At 48.0% G+C, this 17,201-nt stretch overlaps 2 protein-coding genes across 3 annotated transcripts; both read left to right on the top strand.

Moving 5' to 3' along the window:
* Window positions 1-5,278: 5,278 nt before the first annotated feature.
* Window positions 5,279-8,765, top strand: LOC109746509 (tRNA (cytosine(38)-C(5))-methyltransferase 2). The gene is given in 12 exon segments (XM_040403952.2): window positions 5,279-5,417; window positions 5,484-5,510; window positions 5,512-5,625; window positions 6,105-6,198; window positions 6,277-6,395; window positions 6,475-6,597; window positions 6,917-7,124; window positions 7,252-7,344; window positions 7,476-7,570; window positions 7,694-7,774; window positions 7,867-7,931; window positions 8,086-8,765. Coding segments are annotated over 12 exon segments (1,152 nt in total). The 5' UTR covers window positions 5,279-5,360; the 3' UTR covers window positions 8,162-8,765.
* Window positions 8,765-13,084, top strand: LOC109746520 (uncharacterized). 2 transcript variants are annotated; one of them, XR_006672168.2, is made up of 3 exons: window positions 8,765-12,165; window positions 12,235-12,311; window positions 12,952-13,084. XR_006672168.2 is itself a non-coding variant. In XM_020305646.4 (2 exons), exons 1-2 carry the CDS (start codon window positions 9,786-9,788, stop codon window positions 12,237-12,239), a joined length of 2,385 nt encoding a protein of 794 aa, XP_020161235.1. In that variant the 5' UTR covers window positions 8,765-9,785; the 3' UTR covers window positions 12,240-12,617. The 2 variants fall into 2 exon arrangements, 1 of the variants encoding a protein (XP_020161235.1); XM_020305646.4 differs by lacking the exon at window positions 12,952-13,084 and having other exon boundaries at window positions 12,235-12,617.
* The last annotated feature ends 4,117 nt before the right edge of the window (window positions 13,085-17,201 follow it).

Raw genomic sequence — 17,201 nt, 5'->3', positions numbered from 1 at the left:
GTCCACGTGGTGCTCTCTAATTCGCTGATACCGTTTCAGAATAAAATCAAAATGCATTCGTTAAATCTAGATCTAACGGACGACAACTAAACATACCGATTTGTTAAAGTGGTCGATTTCTATGCGTCGGATCAAGATCGGACGGCTGGAGACGGATCGAAGCTCACCGCGGCGGTTAGAGCATGGGAACTTCGCCGGAAAACTTGGGCGCGACTCGGACATGGTCAAACTTGACGCTCCGGTGCTCCCTAGCGATGGTGAGGTGGTCGACGAGATGCAGACGACAGCGGTGGTGCTCCTGGTGGCCTTGGTTGACGCCGGGGTGGACGGAAGCGACGGTGAAGGGCTGCTGGAGTTGTGCGAGGCGAAAAAAATCTTCGGGTGACCATGGCGTGCACATTTCTGGGCGAAATGGAGCGAATCAAATGGTCAAGAAGATGAGCGCGAGCACAAAAGACGATATGACAAGGTGCATGGCCAAAAGGCTCACGGAGCTCACCGGAGACACGACGGCAACGATGTTGAGCTTCGGACTCAGACGAAGTCGGCGTTGCAGGGGGCTCTGGCATGCAGATGATGTCCAGGGGGTTCGCCGTGCAGCGGTGGTCGTCGTGGTGTGGTTGGGTGGTCGTGGGGTGGCCGGGGCTTGCCGGAATTTGGCTAGGGATCTCTCGGCCGAGGCGGAGAGTGCAGTGGTGTTGCGAGCATCCCAACGACACTCGAGCGAAATAGGTTGGGAATTTCGACGGAGGGGTCTAGGGGTATTTATAGTACATGGTGGTTGGGGCGCGCTTGGAGATCATGAGTGCGGGCGTGCTCGGGTCATGGGCGCGTGCGTCGGGCGGCGGTTGTGCGATGTTGGGGGTGATCCTGGTGGGTGGGTCCTGCCTGTCAATGAGAGAGAGAGGAGAAAGAGAGAGGGCGTGGCGCGGCGCATCACGGGCTCAGTTGGCTAGCTGGGGCTTAATGGCCTGACTGGCTGGCTCAACTTTCTCTCTTTTTCTTTACTCCTCTGTCATTTGTGAATTTAGTTTGAATTTGAATTTGATTTTTCCACCAATAGCAAACTTTCTCCAAAATCATTTTGGAATATTTCTGATTACAGGAACATTTTCTTTGTGAACTTTGACAAACTATTTCTGTCAAATAGTATTGGGCCCCTTTGCAAAGTATTTTCCTTTTATTTTCTATTTTTATTTTTTATCCATGATCTTACTTGTTGTTTAAATTTTCCAACTTAACTATTTTCAAGCCCTGGTTCGCTCAACAAAATTGGGCAAATATTGATCATAGGAAATTTCTTTCCTGCCCTTATGAAGATTTTTGAAAAACTTATTTCGGTGGAACATTCATGGCCATTTAATAAACTCTAAAATGATTTAGGGTGAAGAATTGGTCGTGTTTGTTTCAAAACCTAAATATGCAAGGAAAACATTGATGCACATGCTTCTAAGTTCACATCCTAAATTTAAGGAAATTTGGGATGTGACATTATCACATGCTGCCCTGTGGTGACTAGACCGGTATATGTAATGCATTAAGCTCAGCTAGATAGGATGTGACAAAGTGATGGATGGAAACTGGGCTCTAGAAAATACCCTCGTGGATAGCTTTCCTCCTTGCCGACCAAATTTCCCAAAGGGTAACTATAAGCTTCGTGAAATCCACATGTGATAGTAAATTGCTCATTGCAAAAAGTTAGTTCTTTGCATTTGGTTCCTTGCATGTTGCCATGCATTTTGTGATCCCCTCATAACTCAACGCACACGTACACCTCGATGATGTGCAGTCCAGGAGGGAGTGCCTCCAAGAGTCCGGGCACCCGCATAATCCCTAGTTGTTGGACGTGGCCATATGCCGGTGGTGTAAGAAGCCGGGTGTAGGTATGAATTGTTGCGCCAAACGCCAAACAAAGATTTTCAGTTTAGAAGGAACCGAGAGCTTCCACAACTTCGACCAGGCCTTGCATACTTGCTGATTGTCGGATGAGCCCAGTATCCCGTCGAGCAAATTTTCCCTCTTGATCTTCATGTCGACGAGCATACGATAGGCCGATCTCTATGAAGTTGTCTTTCTGTTCAAAATGCCAATACCAAAAATCAGGAACTCCTCCCACGCAAAGGGGTATGCTCAGTATGTCATCCGCGTCCATAGGAAAAACACTTGCCGAAATAGAGCCGAATTTCAAGTAGCACCCGTGTGGTTTAACAGTTCATGAACTATTGATGGGGGTTGCGAAAGCAGAGGTAGTAGCGGCCTCAATAGGGGTTCTTTCGGGATCCAGTTATAGTCCCAAATTTTGGTAGAACGTCCATTCGCAATTCCGCAGATTAGGCCCAGCTTCAAAACCTCCCTACCGTCCAAAATCGCTCTCCAAATCTGCGAAAGATTGGAGCCAAGTTCAGCCTCCAAATTGATGTGGCAGCGAAGTACACCGCCTTTAATACGAGAGCACTAAGCGATGTGGGATCCTGCAGTAGCCTCCATGATTGTTTCGCCAACAGTGCCAAGATAAAAAGTTTCAGGTCGTGAAATTCTAGTCCTCCCATGAACATGGGAGCGGTCATTATCTTCCGTGATACCCAATGAGGTTTTCTCTTTCCTTCTTTGTTTCCCCACCAAAAGCCCCTAATGAGGGTATTAGCCCTCTAGGAAGTCTGAAACACGCCATGGAATGCACTGAGATTGCTTGTGTGACTGACTTGATGAGAACTTCCTCCCCTCCAGTTGACCAAATTTTCTCAAGGCATCCTTTGATCTTAGACCAAATTCTGTCCTTGAGGAATTTAAATGTGCCATTTTTTAATTGACCGACATCAGAGGGTAAGCTCAAATACTCATTGAAATATTCATTAATGAGCTGTAACGATAGCTTTATCTCTTCCCGAACTGCAATAGGGCAACCTTTGCTGAAAAAGATTGATGACTTATCTCTGTTAACCCGTTGACCTGAAGCCCGACAATAAGTATCCAATAGGTTTGACAACTCAACTGCCCTCTCCACACTTGCCTTGAAGAACAACAGGCTGTCATTGGCAGACAAGAGATGATTCATCGGCAGAGCCGAAGAAGCCACCTTAATCCCACTTAGATGCAATGACTAGTTAGATTTTAATAGGCCAGAAAGGCCCTCCGCTGCCAACAAAAAGAGATAGAGGGAGATGGGATCTCCCTATTGAATACCTCTTGACGGTCTGAACTCCTCAAGCCTCTGTCCATTAAAAGAACTGAAAAGGATACTGACTTGACCATGTCCATGTGACCACTCAAATCCAGTGATTGTTGAAACCTAGTTTTATCGTTATAGCTTCCAAAAAATAGAGGTATCTGCTGAAATTTTGGACGGACAACTGAAACGGCTGGGCCACTTGGGCTAAACAAGTGATGGCTCGAACTCGAGCACCCGGCTTGTTGTGTAAGAGCATCTTCAGCCGTTGGCCCCCCCGGGGGCGCATAAAATCGCCTCCTGGGGGCGAGCCGACGCTAAAACTCGGCGTGGGGGCTTTCAGGTTCCCAGCCGCCGGCCCCAGGGTCGCCCCCAGAAGGCGGTTTAAAAAAAAGGAATTCGACTAAAGTTTGGCAAACTTGACAAATATTCGGCGAACATGACATTACATAACAAAGTTAAAAAAACGACCGCAACTACAACTACGGGTCGAAGAATGCGCTGAGCGCGGCGAAGTCGCCGACGTCGCCGCCATCCTCGCCATCGTCCTCGTCGGCCTTCTCCTCCTTGACGCGGCCGCCCCTGCTGGACCCCTGCCCGGCGTTGCCCTGGCGGACCGGTAGCGGCGGCGCATCATCGTCGCTGTCGTCGAGGACGACAACGCCTCCCACGCCGCGGCCACGGTGCCGAGCGGCGAACTGCTCGTAGGCCCGGCACTGGCGCTCTAGCTCCGTTCGCGCCACTTCAAGGCCGCCGCGTCGTCGAGCTCCTCCTTGACGCCGCCGACGAGCCTTAGCTCCGTCTTCACACGGCGAGCCCTTGCTCCATCTTCACGGCGGCGAGCACCGGCTCCGTCTTCGCTTTGACGTAGCGGGGAGGAACCGAGGAGGAGGCGCGCCTGCCGCCCTCGCTGATGACGATGCCGGCGCTGCGGGTGCGCCGGCCGAGCGGCGTCTCTGCTGTGGGCTCGGCCTCGACGCTGAACACCGCCGGTGAGCCGGAGGAGTGGGAGGAGGAGCGGGAGGAGGAGTGGGAGGAGGAAGACACGGAGGAGCCGAACCTCCTAGGCATCCATTGCCCAGCGCTCCGGGGGACCGGGGCGGCGGTCGCGGCAGGGTATGCCAGCGGCGGGTCGTTGCCGCCCTCGAGGTACTGGAGAACCTCGTGGAGCGTGCGGTCGGGGGCGCCCCACCATAGGCGGCGCCCCTCGCAGTTCTTGACGCCCCCACCACCGGCGCCCCGTTGGTGGATGCCAGCCGCTGCGCCTGCCGGCGCTGGAAGTACGCCGCCTACGACTCGTGGTTGTCGGCGGTGTACTGCGGGAGGGCGCGCTGCTCCTCCGTCAGCGACGCCCGCGCGCGGTCAACCTCGACGGCGAAGAGGTCGGGGCGCACGTCGACGTCGGGCACCGAGGGAATCGGGACGCCACCGGCGCTGAGCCTCTACCCCGTCGGCCCGGCGCGCATGTCCGATGGCGCCGGGATGTTCACCTCAAGGAACAGGTACGCCTCCCACTCGTGCAGCGAGCGGCGGCCGAAGCCGTTGGCCGCCGCCCCATCGTCGGGGAACCGCTTGGCCATCGTCGCGGATGGGCTTGGGGAGAGAGGGTAGGAACATTGGCGGCGGCTGCACACGGGGAGAGAGGCAGCGCTCGGCGGCGACTGTGGGCGAGGTGTGGCCAGAGGCGAGGAGGGGGTGTTGCTTTTATAGCCGGGCGCCGTGTGTACACGTGGCGGGAGGGGGGGCGCCGCCGCGCCGCCTGTGAGGAATCAATGGAAGGCTGACCGGCGGCAGCCTTGTCATTGATTCCCCGCGGGAAACCGAGGCGTTCGGAGGACGACAAGGCGAGTGTCGCTGACTCGGCGGGCCCGCAACTCTTTCGCGCCAAAATCGCTCGCCCCGGCGTCCCCGGGCGCCCCAGCGCCCCGGGTTCGGCCTGAGTCCGCCGGCGCCAGTTTTAACTTAAACCAGCAAAAACGACCTCCTAAAAACGCGATTGGACCGATTTTTGCGCGCCGGCGCAAAAATCGACTGGGGGCTTGGCGCGGCTGAAGATGCTCTAGCTGTGCACTGCAAAACAGGAGAAGCCTACGAAGCCCTAAAAAAAAAAGAAAAAGAAAAAGAAAAAGAAAGCAGAAGCCTACGAGAACCACAGTCCAGCCGACCAGCCGCCGCCGCGCGATAACCGGAGTTAATGGAGACGCCGCCCCCATGGAGGGTCCTCGAGTTCTACAGCGGTATCGGCGGCATGGTACTCATATCCTCCTTCTACTTCCGTACTGCACCTGAATCCTGCGGCACATCTAACGGCGACTAGGGTTCTGTTTTGCCGCCTCCTTTGTTCCCAGCGGTACTCCCTTGCGTCGTCGGGCGTTCGAGCGGAGGTGGTGGAGGCCTTTGACATCAACGACGTCGCCAACGACGTCTACGAGCACAACTTCGGCCACCGCCCCTGCCAGGTGCGTCCCGTTCCCCCAGAAATTTATAAGCCCTGGCAGACTTGGATCTAGGCGAAAACCGGAAGTTTCTTGCTGTGCTAACTGTTAAGCACTACTGATTCGTGGTGGTGAAAATTTTAGGCGACGAAACTGGGATATGTATTATCCTGATACCGGTAGTATCTCGACTAGCAGTGAGGATTAACTGCGCCCATCAGTTTATTTTTTACACCGCAAGTACCCTTAGCATGTATGCATTGTGCTCTATGCAGAATTTTCTCATACATTTGATTACTAAATTGGAAGGAATACTTGGAGAATTTATTTGAACTGACTACATTGTTAGAAAGAAGTTGACTATAGGCTGGTTGGATTTTTACTGATGATTCATCATGTCATCGTTAGATACATAAATTAAGGCATACACGATCTATATTGCAGCGGAGGAACATGTTAATTTTGACCGCACTACATCTACATGTATTGTTATGTCACTGCAGGGAAACATTCAAACACTCACTGCTGGTGATCTAGACAAGTACAAGGCACATGCATGGCTCCTTTCTCCTCCATGTCAACCATATACACGACAAGGTTTGCTTATGGAGTAGCTTCCTTTTGACATTACCTGCTTCAGTTTCAAATTTCACTAATGGGTGGATTGCCATGCAGGACTTCAGAAACATTCAGCTGATGCTCGGGCATTTTCATTTATAAAGATTTTAAACCTTATGCAAAACATGAGCTTTCCTCCACAAATGTTATTTGTGGAAAATGTTGTCGGATTCGAGGTTTTTTTAAGCTTAAAATTATTTGAATCACAGTTGACTGTAGTATTGGACCTCTATCAGTATCAATTGCTTGTGACAGGTATCTGATACACATGACCAGTTGCTAGCGGTCCTTTCAACTCTCAGTTTCAACACACAAGAATTCATCCTAAGCCCCTTGCAGTTTGGTGTCCCATATTCTAGACCGCGCTACTTCTGTTTGGTAAGAACTTGTGCATCCACCTGCTGTTCCATTGCAATCAGTCGGCATATCTTAGCAAGAACATGTCATGGACCTTATTTACGTTATCATCTCAATTCTTCATCACTCTGGGAGCCCCAAAATGTGCAAAATGAGCGTGAGTAGATTAAAGGAGTATGTTGCTTATAAGTGGTCAAAATATGAGTTTGCCAAGCACCTAGAAGAGATCATAGCTAACCATAAGAAACTATTCTGGGTTTCCAGTTTCTTCAGAAGCGGGAAACTTCAGGAGACAGTTCCTGAGGAATTCCATAACTATTTAACCATACTTTATCTACAGGCAAAACAGGAATCTATGTGTTTTCCAAATCCATCAGTCAATGACAAGCTGCTTAGGACACCTACATGCCTAACATTGAACACTACGAGAACTCAGAATAGCTATGACCAGAATGAAGATGATCTGGAAGTAGTATGTAATCCAATAAGAAACTTCCTTGAAGCACAGAGTATTGGAGATAAGGAATCTTCAGCCATCATCTCTGACTGTAAGTACAGGTCTGCAGTTTGTATTTAAATTGTCAGGATGTTTGAAGCAGCAGGTCTTTAAATTGTCAGGATGTTTGAAGCAGCAGGTCCACAAATGTAATTTCAGCGCCACTCTCTATTATGTAGTTAAGGAGGCTGATGGATGCACTCCGATTGAAACTGCTTCACATGACTACACAGTTCCACTAAGCTTGATTGAACGGTGGGGAAATGCTATGGGTATCCTTAGTTCCTTCTTGACACTTGTCCTCGTAATGAGTAGGAATGTACTTCGGCATACATGTTTTGCTACCTTTTTGTTAACCAATGCTTGACTGTGGTGAGTTGGTGAATCCTTGACTGTTTGTAAGATATTGTATACCCTGAATCAAAACGGTGCTGCTGTTTTACTAAAAGTTATTATCGCTATGTGAAGGGCACAGGCTCTGTACTGGTTACATCTAAAGTAAGGCTCTTCTCTTTCCTGTCTTCAGTTCCAGTCTTCAGTTTTTTTGCACCACTCACCCTCTGGTGTCACCTCATTATTTTCACGATTCCTTATTTTGTGATAATGTTCTTCAAATTGTAGAGCCTCAAACCAGTTCCAAAAGAGAACCTTGAAATGTCTTCACTGAGTGAGTTGGGTCTACGGTTTTTCACCCCTCGAGAGGTGAATACCTTCTCATAATTTCACATATATTTACATTTACATACTTCTGTTCTCTTATGATTCATAGCATGTGGTATTCATTTATTTTTCAGGTCGCTAATTTGCATTCATTTCCCCCGAGTTTCCGTTTTCCGGATCAGATAAGCCTCAGACAACAGTAAGTGTTTTTAGTCCCACCTTTCCCTCTGTGATGTGAATTCAGGAAGCTACGTTTTGATCGTGATTCATCCAGTAAAATGTGAAAGAGTCAGTCATTTGTTCTACTAGAAATCATTATCCACTAGTTGAATGACGCTTTGCTCATTTTGTAGGTATGCCATGCTGGGTAATAGTCTGAGCATAGCGGTTGTGGCTCCTTTGTTGTGCTATCTGTTTGCCGAGACATAGACAAGTTCTCAATCATTTGGCAGGTGATATTCACCTTGGCCCGCCATCTGATATTTGTCAAAATCTTGCCACACTTGAGTTGCAAGTATGATATTTTATCCATCAGTTTTTGTGTGTCTCCGATCTGTGCATTGTTGTGAGTTGTGATCATGCTCATCCTTCACGCCACGGTGCAGTTTCACCGAGCTTGAGGACGTGCGGTCAATTCGCTGACGGCCTAGCAGGTAGTATTACAGTGAAGAGGTGGGTGCGTCCAAAATAAGGCGGCATGTACGGCCGAAGCTCAACCTTTGGATCTATTGTAGCATATACCAATACCAGTCCCAAGTACTCCCTCCGTCCCAAAATAAAACTAGTACAAAGTTGAGTCACTTATTTGTAAAATTAGTACAAAGTTGAGTCATTTATTTTGGGATGGAGGGAATATTAGGGGTCGACCTCTGCTTTGTGCCTTCCACTCCACAGCCATATTTATGTTGCAACATTGCATGTTTTGAGGCCCAGTTAGTAATGTGATAATTTTGTTTTGGGCAAGTGTAATGTGATACTATGTGATGACTTATCGTATTGCGTGCAATAAATGGATGCAAATCAAATCCCACTATGTACCTGGACAATGCACGAGCCTCAGCTTTCAATTTTAAAAGTTTCTGTTCAACCCCTGTGAACAATATAGCCAGTCGTGTCCATCATTTTACTCGATCATTTTCGAGAAACACATCGCCTTCACTTCATTTCCCCCCGTGATCTCGCTCCCCCAAACATTCTAACATTCTATAGAGTTCAACTCGAAAAAAAGAAAAAGACATTCTATACAATTCAGAGGTGCATCGTGACCTGCAAACTGAGCCTAGCTCGGATGATTTAGATTTCTTACCGAGTCTAGCTCGGATGATTAGATTTCTTATGGAGTCTAGCTCGGATTATTAGATTTCCTATAATAAAACCAGCTCACAAGGATTCAAGTACAGACTTGACATTGGCGTTCACCTTTTTTGAATTTATTTTCAGGATTTCAATGGTTGGAGACGTTACGTCCATTACGAGCTGTCTACGATCACTTTGTTAATCTCAAAAAATTATGCCGGCTCAATCTCTTGACATCCCCATGGAATACGAGGCGCCTACGGGGACTTTGTCAATTCTCAAAATATTATGCCGGCTCAAGCTCTGAGGTGCTCATAGGGATATGGTGTGCATGCGTGCGTTCATTGATGTGAGTGTCTTTGATTGTAGTGTGTTAAAAGAAAAAAAAACTACACCGTGACCGAGGAGGAGCGCAGAGCGGCGGTTCTTTTTTAAACACGGTACAATCGAAGTCAGCTCCTACACCTATGAGCACCTTCGAGTGGTTGAGCTGGCATAGTATCTTGAGATTGACCAAATCAGCACAGGCGTCTCATAGTCAATGAGAACATCTTCTTCAATTGAATGAACATCATCAGAAAAGCTGAAATAAATATAGAGAACTACGAGAACCAATATCAAATTTAAGACCTAGAACTGATGGGCCGAGAATGCCACAACAGTTTAGGTTCGCAGAGAGCGGCTGTTCTTGGGGGTCAACATCGCATACTTGCGCAGTTCCGCTCAATCCCTAGCTAAACCCCTCCTCCCCGCCACCATGCGCCGCCCACCACGGCTCCGAGGAGCCTCCTCGCCCTGGCTCGCATGGCGTTCCCTTTGCGCCACCGCCTCCGCCATCCCCATTCCCGCCGCGCCGCCCCACCAAACCGATCCCCTGTCTGCCCACTTCTCCAACCGCCCGGCCGCGCGCGACCCCGCCGTCGTGGAGAACCTCACCTCCACCCTCCGCGCGCTCTTCGCCTCATCCCCGTCCCACCCGCGTGCCTTCACCCTCCTCAAGTCGGCCGCCTTCGACGCGGGCCTCGCCCCGGGCGCCCTCGTCGACGCCGTCCTCTCAGCCGCGGCCGGCCCTCACTCCGGCTCCCCAGTCGCAGCCGTTCACGTGTCCCTCCTCAGCCGCCTCCTCACCTCCCTCTCCCGCGCCGGCCGCGCCAGCGCGGCCGCCGACGCCTACGCCCACATGGTCGCCCGCGGCGTTGTCCCGGATGTCAAGTCCCGCACCGACCTGCTCGTCACCACCGCGCGCTGCTCGTCGGCCCGGGACGCGCTTGCGCTCTTCGCGGAGATGCGGGGGAGGGGCGACCGCGTGGACGCATGGATGTTCGATGCGCTCATGCGGGCCTGCGTCAAGGAAGGGATGCTCGAGGATGCTGTCAGGCTGTTTGATGAAATGCCCGGCGCTGAGATCGAGCCCGACCAGCGCGTCTACGCTCTCGTGATCGCGGCACTGTGCAAACTGCGTGATGCTGACCGCGGGCTCCACCTCCTTGGGGAGATGAAGGAGGCTGGCTTCGAGACGTGGGACTTCACCTACAGGTCTGTGGTGGATGTGCTTGTCAAGGTGGGGAGGATGGAGGAGGCTCTGCGGGTCAAGGACGAGATGCTGTCTGCCGGTAAGAAAATGGATGTCGTTCTCGCGACGATTTTGATGCATGGGTATTGCTTGCGAGGCGAGGTCGAGAAAGCTCTGGATCTTTTCGACGAGACCCTGGCGAATAGTATATTGCCAACTAATGTGACGTATGGGACGCTTATAAGAGGCTGTGATCAAGCCGGGATGACACAGAAGGTGTATGTGCTATATCGCCAGATGAGAGGGCAGGGGCTGTTGCCAAGTTCACACGAGTTCGGTTTGGTTATCAAGGGCCTGTTGTGCGATAAACAGTGGGAAGATGCTGTAAGCTTGTGCGTGGAGATGGCTGATTCTAGGCTACCGGATGTCTTCACGTACAATGGTCTAATTCGTTGGCTCTGCCAGCAACACAAACTCCGCGAAGCACTTAACTTGTTTGGTAAGATGAAGGAAACTGGAGTGAAACCATCTGTTGTGACATACAACAGCTTGTTAATGGGTTACTGTGAGAAGGGGTGCATGGATGAAGCAGTCAAACTGTACTCAGAGATGCCTGTGGAAGGATTTGTACCTAATGTTTTCACGTACACATTTTTGATGAAAGGGTATATCAAGAAGAAGGCTTTTGACAAGGCATATGCCCTCCTTGATGAAATGAAACAAAATGGAGTTTCTTGCAATGAGTATACACATAATGTTCTCATAAATGGCATTTGCATGAGTGACCGGATTTATGAAGTTGATGAAATGTTGAAGAACTTCATAGGTGAAGGTTTTGTCCCGACCACAATGACATACAACAGTATCATCAATGGATTTGTGAAAGCTGGTATGATGGGCTCAGCATTTGCTATGTATCAGCAGATGCGTGAGAAAGGTATACCCGCCAACATAGTAACATATACCAGTTTCATTGACGGTTACTGCAGGACCAGTTGTTGTGATCTGGCACTTAAAATGCTAAATAATGTGAGGCGCAAAGGCCTTCAACCTGACATTGCTGCGTACAATGCTTTAATAAGTGGGTTTTGCCATGAAGGGAATATGTCTCATGCACTGCAATTTCTTGTTATTCTGCTGAAAGATGGTTTAACACCCACATCTGCCGTCTACACTAATTTTATTACCGGGTACAAGGATTTGAAAATGATGAAAGAAGCTTCCAAATTCTATGAGAGCATGATTAAAGAAGGAATTGCCGCTGATACAGTAACATACACTACCTTAATCGACGGTTTCTCAAAAGATGGCAATGTAGCCTTTGCATTGGAATTGTACTCAGAGATGATGGCCAAGGGTAACATTCCCGATGATATCACTTTCACAGCGTTAACACATGGCCTTTGCCGCATTGGAGACATTGATGGTGCTAAGAAGTTATTGGACGACATGAGGAGATTGGATGTATGCCCTAATGCTCTTATTTATAACATGCTGATAAATGGAAGCCTCCGTGATGGTAAGCTGCAAGAAGCATTCCAGTTGCATGATGAAATGCTCAACAGGGGAATTGTTCCTGATGATACAACATCTGACATATTGGCTGGCCAGAAATCTCCGGAAGGTCAGTTGTGTTGATGCAGAGAGTCCTATTTAAAATTTCTGCCAGTTAAGAGAATCTTGGCTTATGCAGATTGAAGCTTCCAGTGCATGACAACATTGGGAAACTGTTAAATGAGTAAAACCTTAACATGCCAGATGGAAGCAAACGTAAGCATTGGGATTTGAGTATGAGATGTATTTGTTGTGTTATCTGTTTTTTTATAGATGAAACCCTGCTTTTCATTAAATTATAAGAGCTTGATACAGGAAGAATCTACTAGCATGTAGGAGGGCGGAACATCTAACTGAATCAAAACCACTATCACCACCGACTATATTGTGTAGCTTAAATTTGATATCTGCATTGTTCCTGATGCTTTGTGATTATTCTACTTTAAGCTTTTCTGACGAATATAGCAAAACCTTGAGGCTTTGCCTCTGTCTTTGATGGTCAATACATTTTCTGTCAAATAATACCTGGTTTGTTATCGATGAACTGGACGTTTCAATTTATATATGCTTGAGATGTTCCTCATCTCTTCTGATCTGACAGGTTACATCTACTCCCTCCGTTCGGAAATACTTTCCTAGAAATGGTTGTATTTAGACTTGTTTTAGTTCTAGATACAACCATTTCTAAGACAAGTATTTCCGAACGGAGGGAGTACTTATGAGATGAGGTGAATGTCAGTTTTTTTGACTTTGGGTTCTTCTCCTAGAGCTCTGTGTTTCGTAGTAATATTAGTATGTTAGGCAAACCAGACGAGACTTGGTAGAATCCTAATATTTTGAAATAAGAGAACAACAGGTGCTGATCACAACTATATCTGGGATGCTGAGACAAGACGTTTCTACGTGGAGTTCTCCGGCGACAACGAGTAGATTAGATTAGAGGTCCCGTACGGCAGCCTGGATCCGATGACATGGGACCGTTGCTTTCTGTTTCCCCCTCTCAACATTTTCACAAGTTGAGACTTCCGGTGCCAAGATGCAAATTTATTACACTCAGAGGCCACTTGTATGCCGTATTCATATATATCTATGTTGGCTCTTTGGTAGTGAAAATGTTGAGATATTCAACTTGTGAAGTCCGCGACATATGACAATGCGTGTATGATATGAAGTCGTATGTTTCAGTGATACTATATGTACTTCTATTCTAGAAATGGATTGAATATTTAGAATAATGCCGCATATGGGGCTTTACAGTGCGGTCCCATTGTCAGCACATGTCTGCTACATATGACAATGCGTGTATGATATGAAGTCATATGTTTCGACAATATTATATGTGCTTCTGTTCTAGAAATGGATCAAAATGTTTGTATTAAAATAATGCCGCATATGGGGCTTTACAGTGTGGTCCCATTGTCGGCATAAGATTCCATGCTCCTACCCGCGGCCGAGCCAGCCATGGGTTCATGTCCATGTGATTCCTACCTAGAGTTGGCCTTCCAGCGATGTTCATGGATGCTTGCCTATCTGCTCTCTTCGGTGTGCACACGAGGAAGTGCAAATGTCAGCACGCATATTTTCTAATGTCTGCTCTCAGCGGTTTCGTTTCTTGTTGTTGGCGGAGTGCGCGGCTGCGTTCCCATCAGGGAAAATTTTGTTTTTGCCACTCTAGATTTTGTCAATTTTTCTTATGCCACTCTAGATTTTCACATTTCACTTTTGCCACTATTAGTTTTTGACAATTATCACAATTGCCATTCCCATGGCGAGGGCAAAAATTTCAGAGTGGCAATTGTGATAATTGTCAAAAGCTAAGAGTGGCAAAAATGAAATAAAATTATTTTGCTTTTGCCACAGAATGGCAATTGTGATAATTGTCAAAAGCTAAGAGTGGCAAAAGTGAAATGTCAGAATCTAGAGTGGCATAAGAAAAATTGGCAAAATCTATAGTGGCAAAAACAAAATTTTCCCTTCTCATTAAGGTGATCGTCGTTGCCATCATGCTCTTCTTCGTGGTCTGTCGCCCCAACTTTCCATCGAAGATGTCGCCGGAACTAGGCAGGGCATCCTCATTGTCGTCGTCGCATGCGTTGGTGATACGCTCATACGACTCGTGTATGTCTATTGAGGCCGTGTTCCTGGGAACAGATTTATGGAGATAAGATGCTTGTAGCCCTTCCTATAGTATGAAATGGACCAAGAGCCTCCTTGAATATATGGGACCAAGGGATCAAAATCTACAGGCTGGATCAAGGGGTTGCGAAAAATGTGCTAAAATAGTGTGATTCTCACATGTAAGCGGTTGAAGGAGACAAATAAGAAATGACAGGTGAGAAGCTAGGTGAGAGATACATACATTCATGGGTGGAGGTTGAAGGGAATACGGTCGGATGGTGGACTTGGTTGGTATGTCGTCTGCCCTTGCTTTTACTATCATGGTCGTGGTTGTCTGAAGCGGCTTTGCATCGTAGCTGATGAAAAACTACTCAGCGTCGTCCAAGGGTCCGACGTACTCATACATTGGGTTGGGCCTAACCTAAGGGGTTGTGTCCTCCTATCTAGCCAAGTAACCAAAATCTCCATCCCTGTGAGGCGGTGTTGATGAGGCGTTGAACTTTCTAGTGGAGGTGCTCAACGTCCTGCATCTCTGTAATGGATGGCTTCATGCCCCATGAACATCGGCGTTGAGGTCGGCAGACGAGTACGACGGAAGTCCCTTGGCCATGCTGTGTATTGGGACATCCGGGTAGTAGAATCAGATCTATTTGCCATTTCTTGACTAAATCGGGTAATCCTAGGCTAAAGTATTTGGCGTGTGGCTTCAATTGAATGTTGGCTCGCCGCACTAGCTTGCCTCATTTTCCAGGGACCTCAGCTGAAATTATTTCTTCCACAACCCGAGGTAGGGATTGGTTTCTAGGAAGCTTTCGCACATTGCTATAAAAACAAGAAATGTGGAGCACTCTTTTGGTGTAGGGTGGTGGAGTGGAATGTGATTAGAAGAGTAGGCCACGGAAAAAAGTCGTGTAGTGGCAACGACATTCCCCGCAACACAAACGGTAATATATAGAAGCACTCTTTGGTGTCCCACGGGGTCGGGGCTGTGTTTGGGATCGGGGTGGCCTCTTCGGCTGGTGCTAGCGAGCCGACCTCCCGATGTGTCGGAAAGAGGCTGCGGTTGGCGAGCCACCTGAGTTGTCCGTCGGTCACATCAGACAACATCCATCGTTCTTTGTTAGGATTCGTGGTTCTATTGATACGGCGATGACATAGGCACGTACACCTTGTGATTAAAATGTTGGTACGGCTCACAAATGTTAAGTAAATATAGTCACCTTGATATAAAATGAGAGAAATAGAGCAAACAATTGACATGGTTAAATAGGGCGGCGGCTTGTAATCTCAAATTTTACTCTCTCCAGTCGGTAGGGTGTGTGTTTGCTCTTAGGTTCTCGATTTGACTTGACAATATATGTGTTATGTGCCGCCAAAATGTTATATTTACAAACTTTGTTCGAACATGAATCCAGTGACATATTTTTATCATATACAATGCATATTTCATTAATCAAATTGAGGAAAAGAATACTGTTGATCCTATTAGCCCGACCGGATAGTGTATTTGAAAAGGGCATGATAAACATGAATGAAGGTTGTATGACCATGTGTTTGTGGCAGACAAACACCGAGGCAGCTAGGATGTTGATTGTTTGTTATGTGTTCTTTATTGTCTAAATTTAATATTATTTAATACTTCTATCAGATATGTACCCTAAAAATGTGTTTCTTCTACGAACTGAATGTAGCTCGGATGGTAAGGTTTAGTTTCTTTGTGGTAGAATTAACCCAACAGAGTTTATGTTTTAGACTTGACACAGGTGGTTGCATTTTTCTGAATTTATTTCATTCTTTCCGACAATGTTCTTTTAGTGGAAGGAGACATTTTCGTTGATTACGACTATGATGACCTCGTCAAATCTCAAGATGTTGTGAACCACGGTATCTCGGAGATGTGCATAGGGATAATGTGTGCACGCATACGTTTATAGAGGTGAGTGCATATGAGCATCTACGATTGTCTGATTTAGAAATGTGTTTCTTTTCTAACATTTCTTTATGAGGAAAAGAAGGGAAGAATAAGCTGTAGGTATATCGCAGCCGTAGCGGCTACAACCGTGCGCAGCCCATCAAGAAACTTCGGGCTGCATGCACAAAGCGCAAAGCTAGTGCCACCACGTAAGCCAATTACTAACGGCGCATGTCCCAATCTCCCTCGGCAGCCAAGCCAGGCACGAGGAGAAGAGGCCGACCGGCCGGAGATCGACCGAGATGCATCGGTCGTCGAGCTACTACCTGTCATCCTCTTCGTCGTCGTCGTCGTCTTCGGCGGTGGCGGCGTCGGTGCCTGGTGGGCCGAACGGGAATGCGGGGATGGACGTGGACCAGCTGCCGATGTACGACCCGCACTCGGACACGGCCAAGAAAGAGGCCCTCGACGCCTCCCGCGCCAACCTCGCCCACGCCCTCGTCCACCTCGTCCCCGTCGTCGTCCTCCTCTGCGGGCTCCTCCTCTGGTCGCTCTCCACCACCCCCGTCCCCCCGGCCGGTACGTACACGCGCGCATGCAGCCATGCACACATCCCTACTCTGCCCTGTTGGTTCAACGCCGAGATCAATTACTTCTTGGATACCCAGATAAACATAAACGTGTGCTGCCGATCGATGACGTATTTAATCTTTGTTTCCCCTCGTGCCCTGGCCCCTGTTCCGTTTCATGCCCATACCTTTTTTTAAGCCATCTCTTATTTTCTTGCTTCTGCCATGTGTATGCATGCAGAGGTGGGCGTGATTGTGCTAAAGAAGGAGAGACTAATGGCGCTGAAGAGTGGGCCCGAGCATAGCTCGAACGGCCCTCGCATGGTGGCTGCGATGGAGGATCCGGATCCGGTAGGCAACACTATTGGGAAAAGAATAAAGAAGGACGGACTTAAGAAATGAAATGTGTAGATATGGTCCCTGTTGTTTTTTCTTAGTAAAAGAGCAAATTGTTGCATGTATACCTATTTTGAAAGAAAAAACCGACCGACAACGTATTAAATGGGT

This window comes from Aegilops tauschii, chromosome 3, assembly GCF_002575655.3.
Source record: "Aegilops tauschii subsp. strangulata cultivar AL8/78 chromosome 3, Aet v6.0, whole genome shotgun sequence".
NCBI classification, from domain to species: domain Eukaryota; kingdom Viridiplantae; phylum Streptophyta; class Magnoliopsida; order Poales; family Poaceae; genus Aegilops; species Aegilops tauschii.
Note: the sequence above shows the minus strand (reverse complement) of the source record. Positions and strands in the feature narration are given on the sequence as shown.

What these genes read in the sequence shown, in the direction of transcription:
- LOC109746520 (XM_020305646.4), top strand. Translation starts at nt 9,786, where the DNA reads ATGCGCCGCCCACCACGGCTCCGAGGAGCCTCCTCGCCCTGGCTCGCA.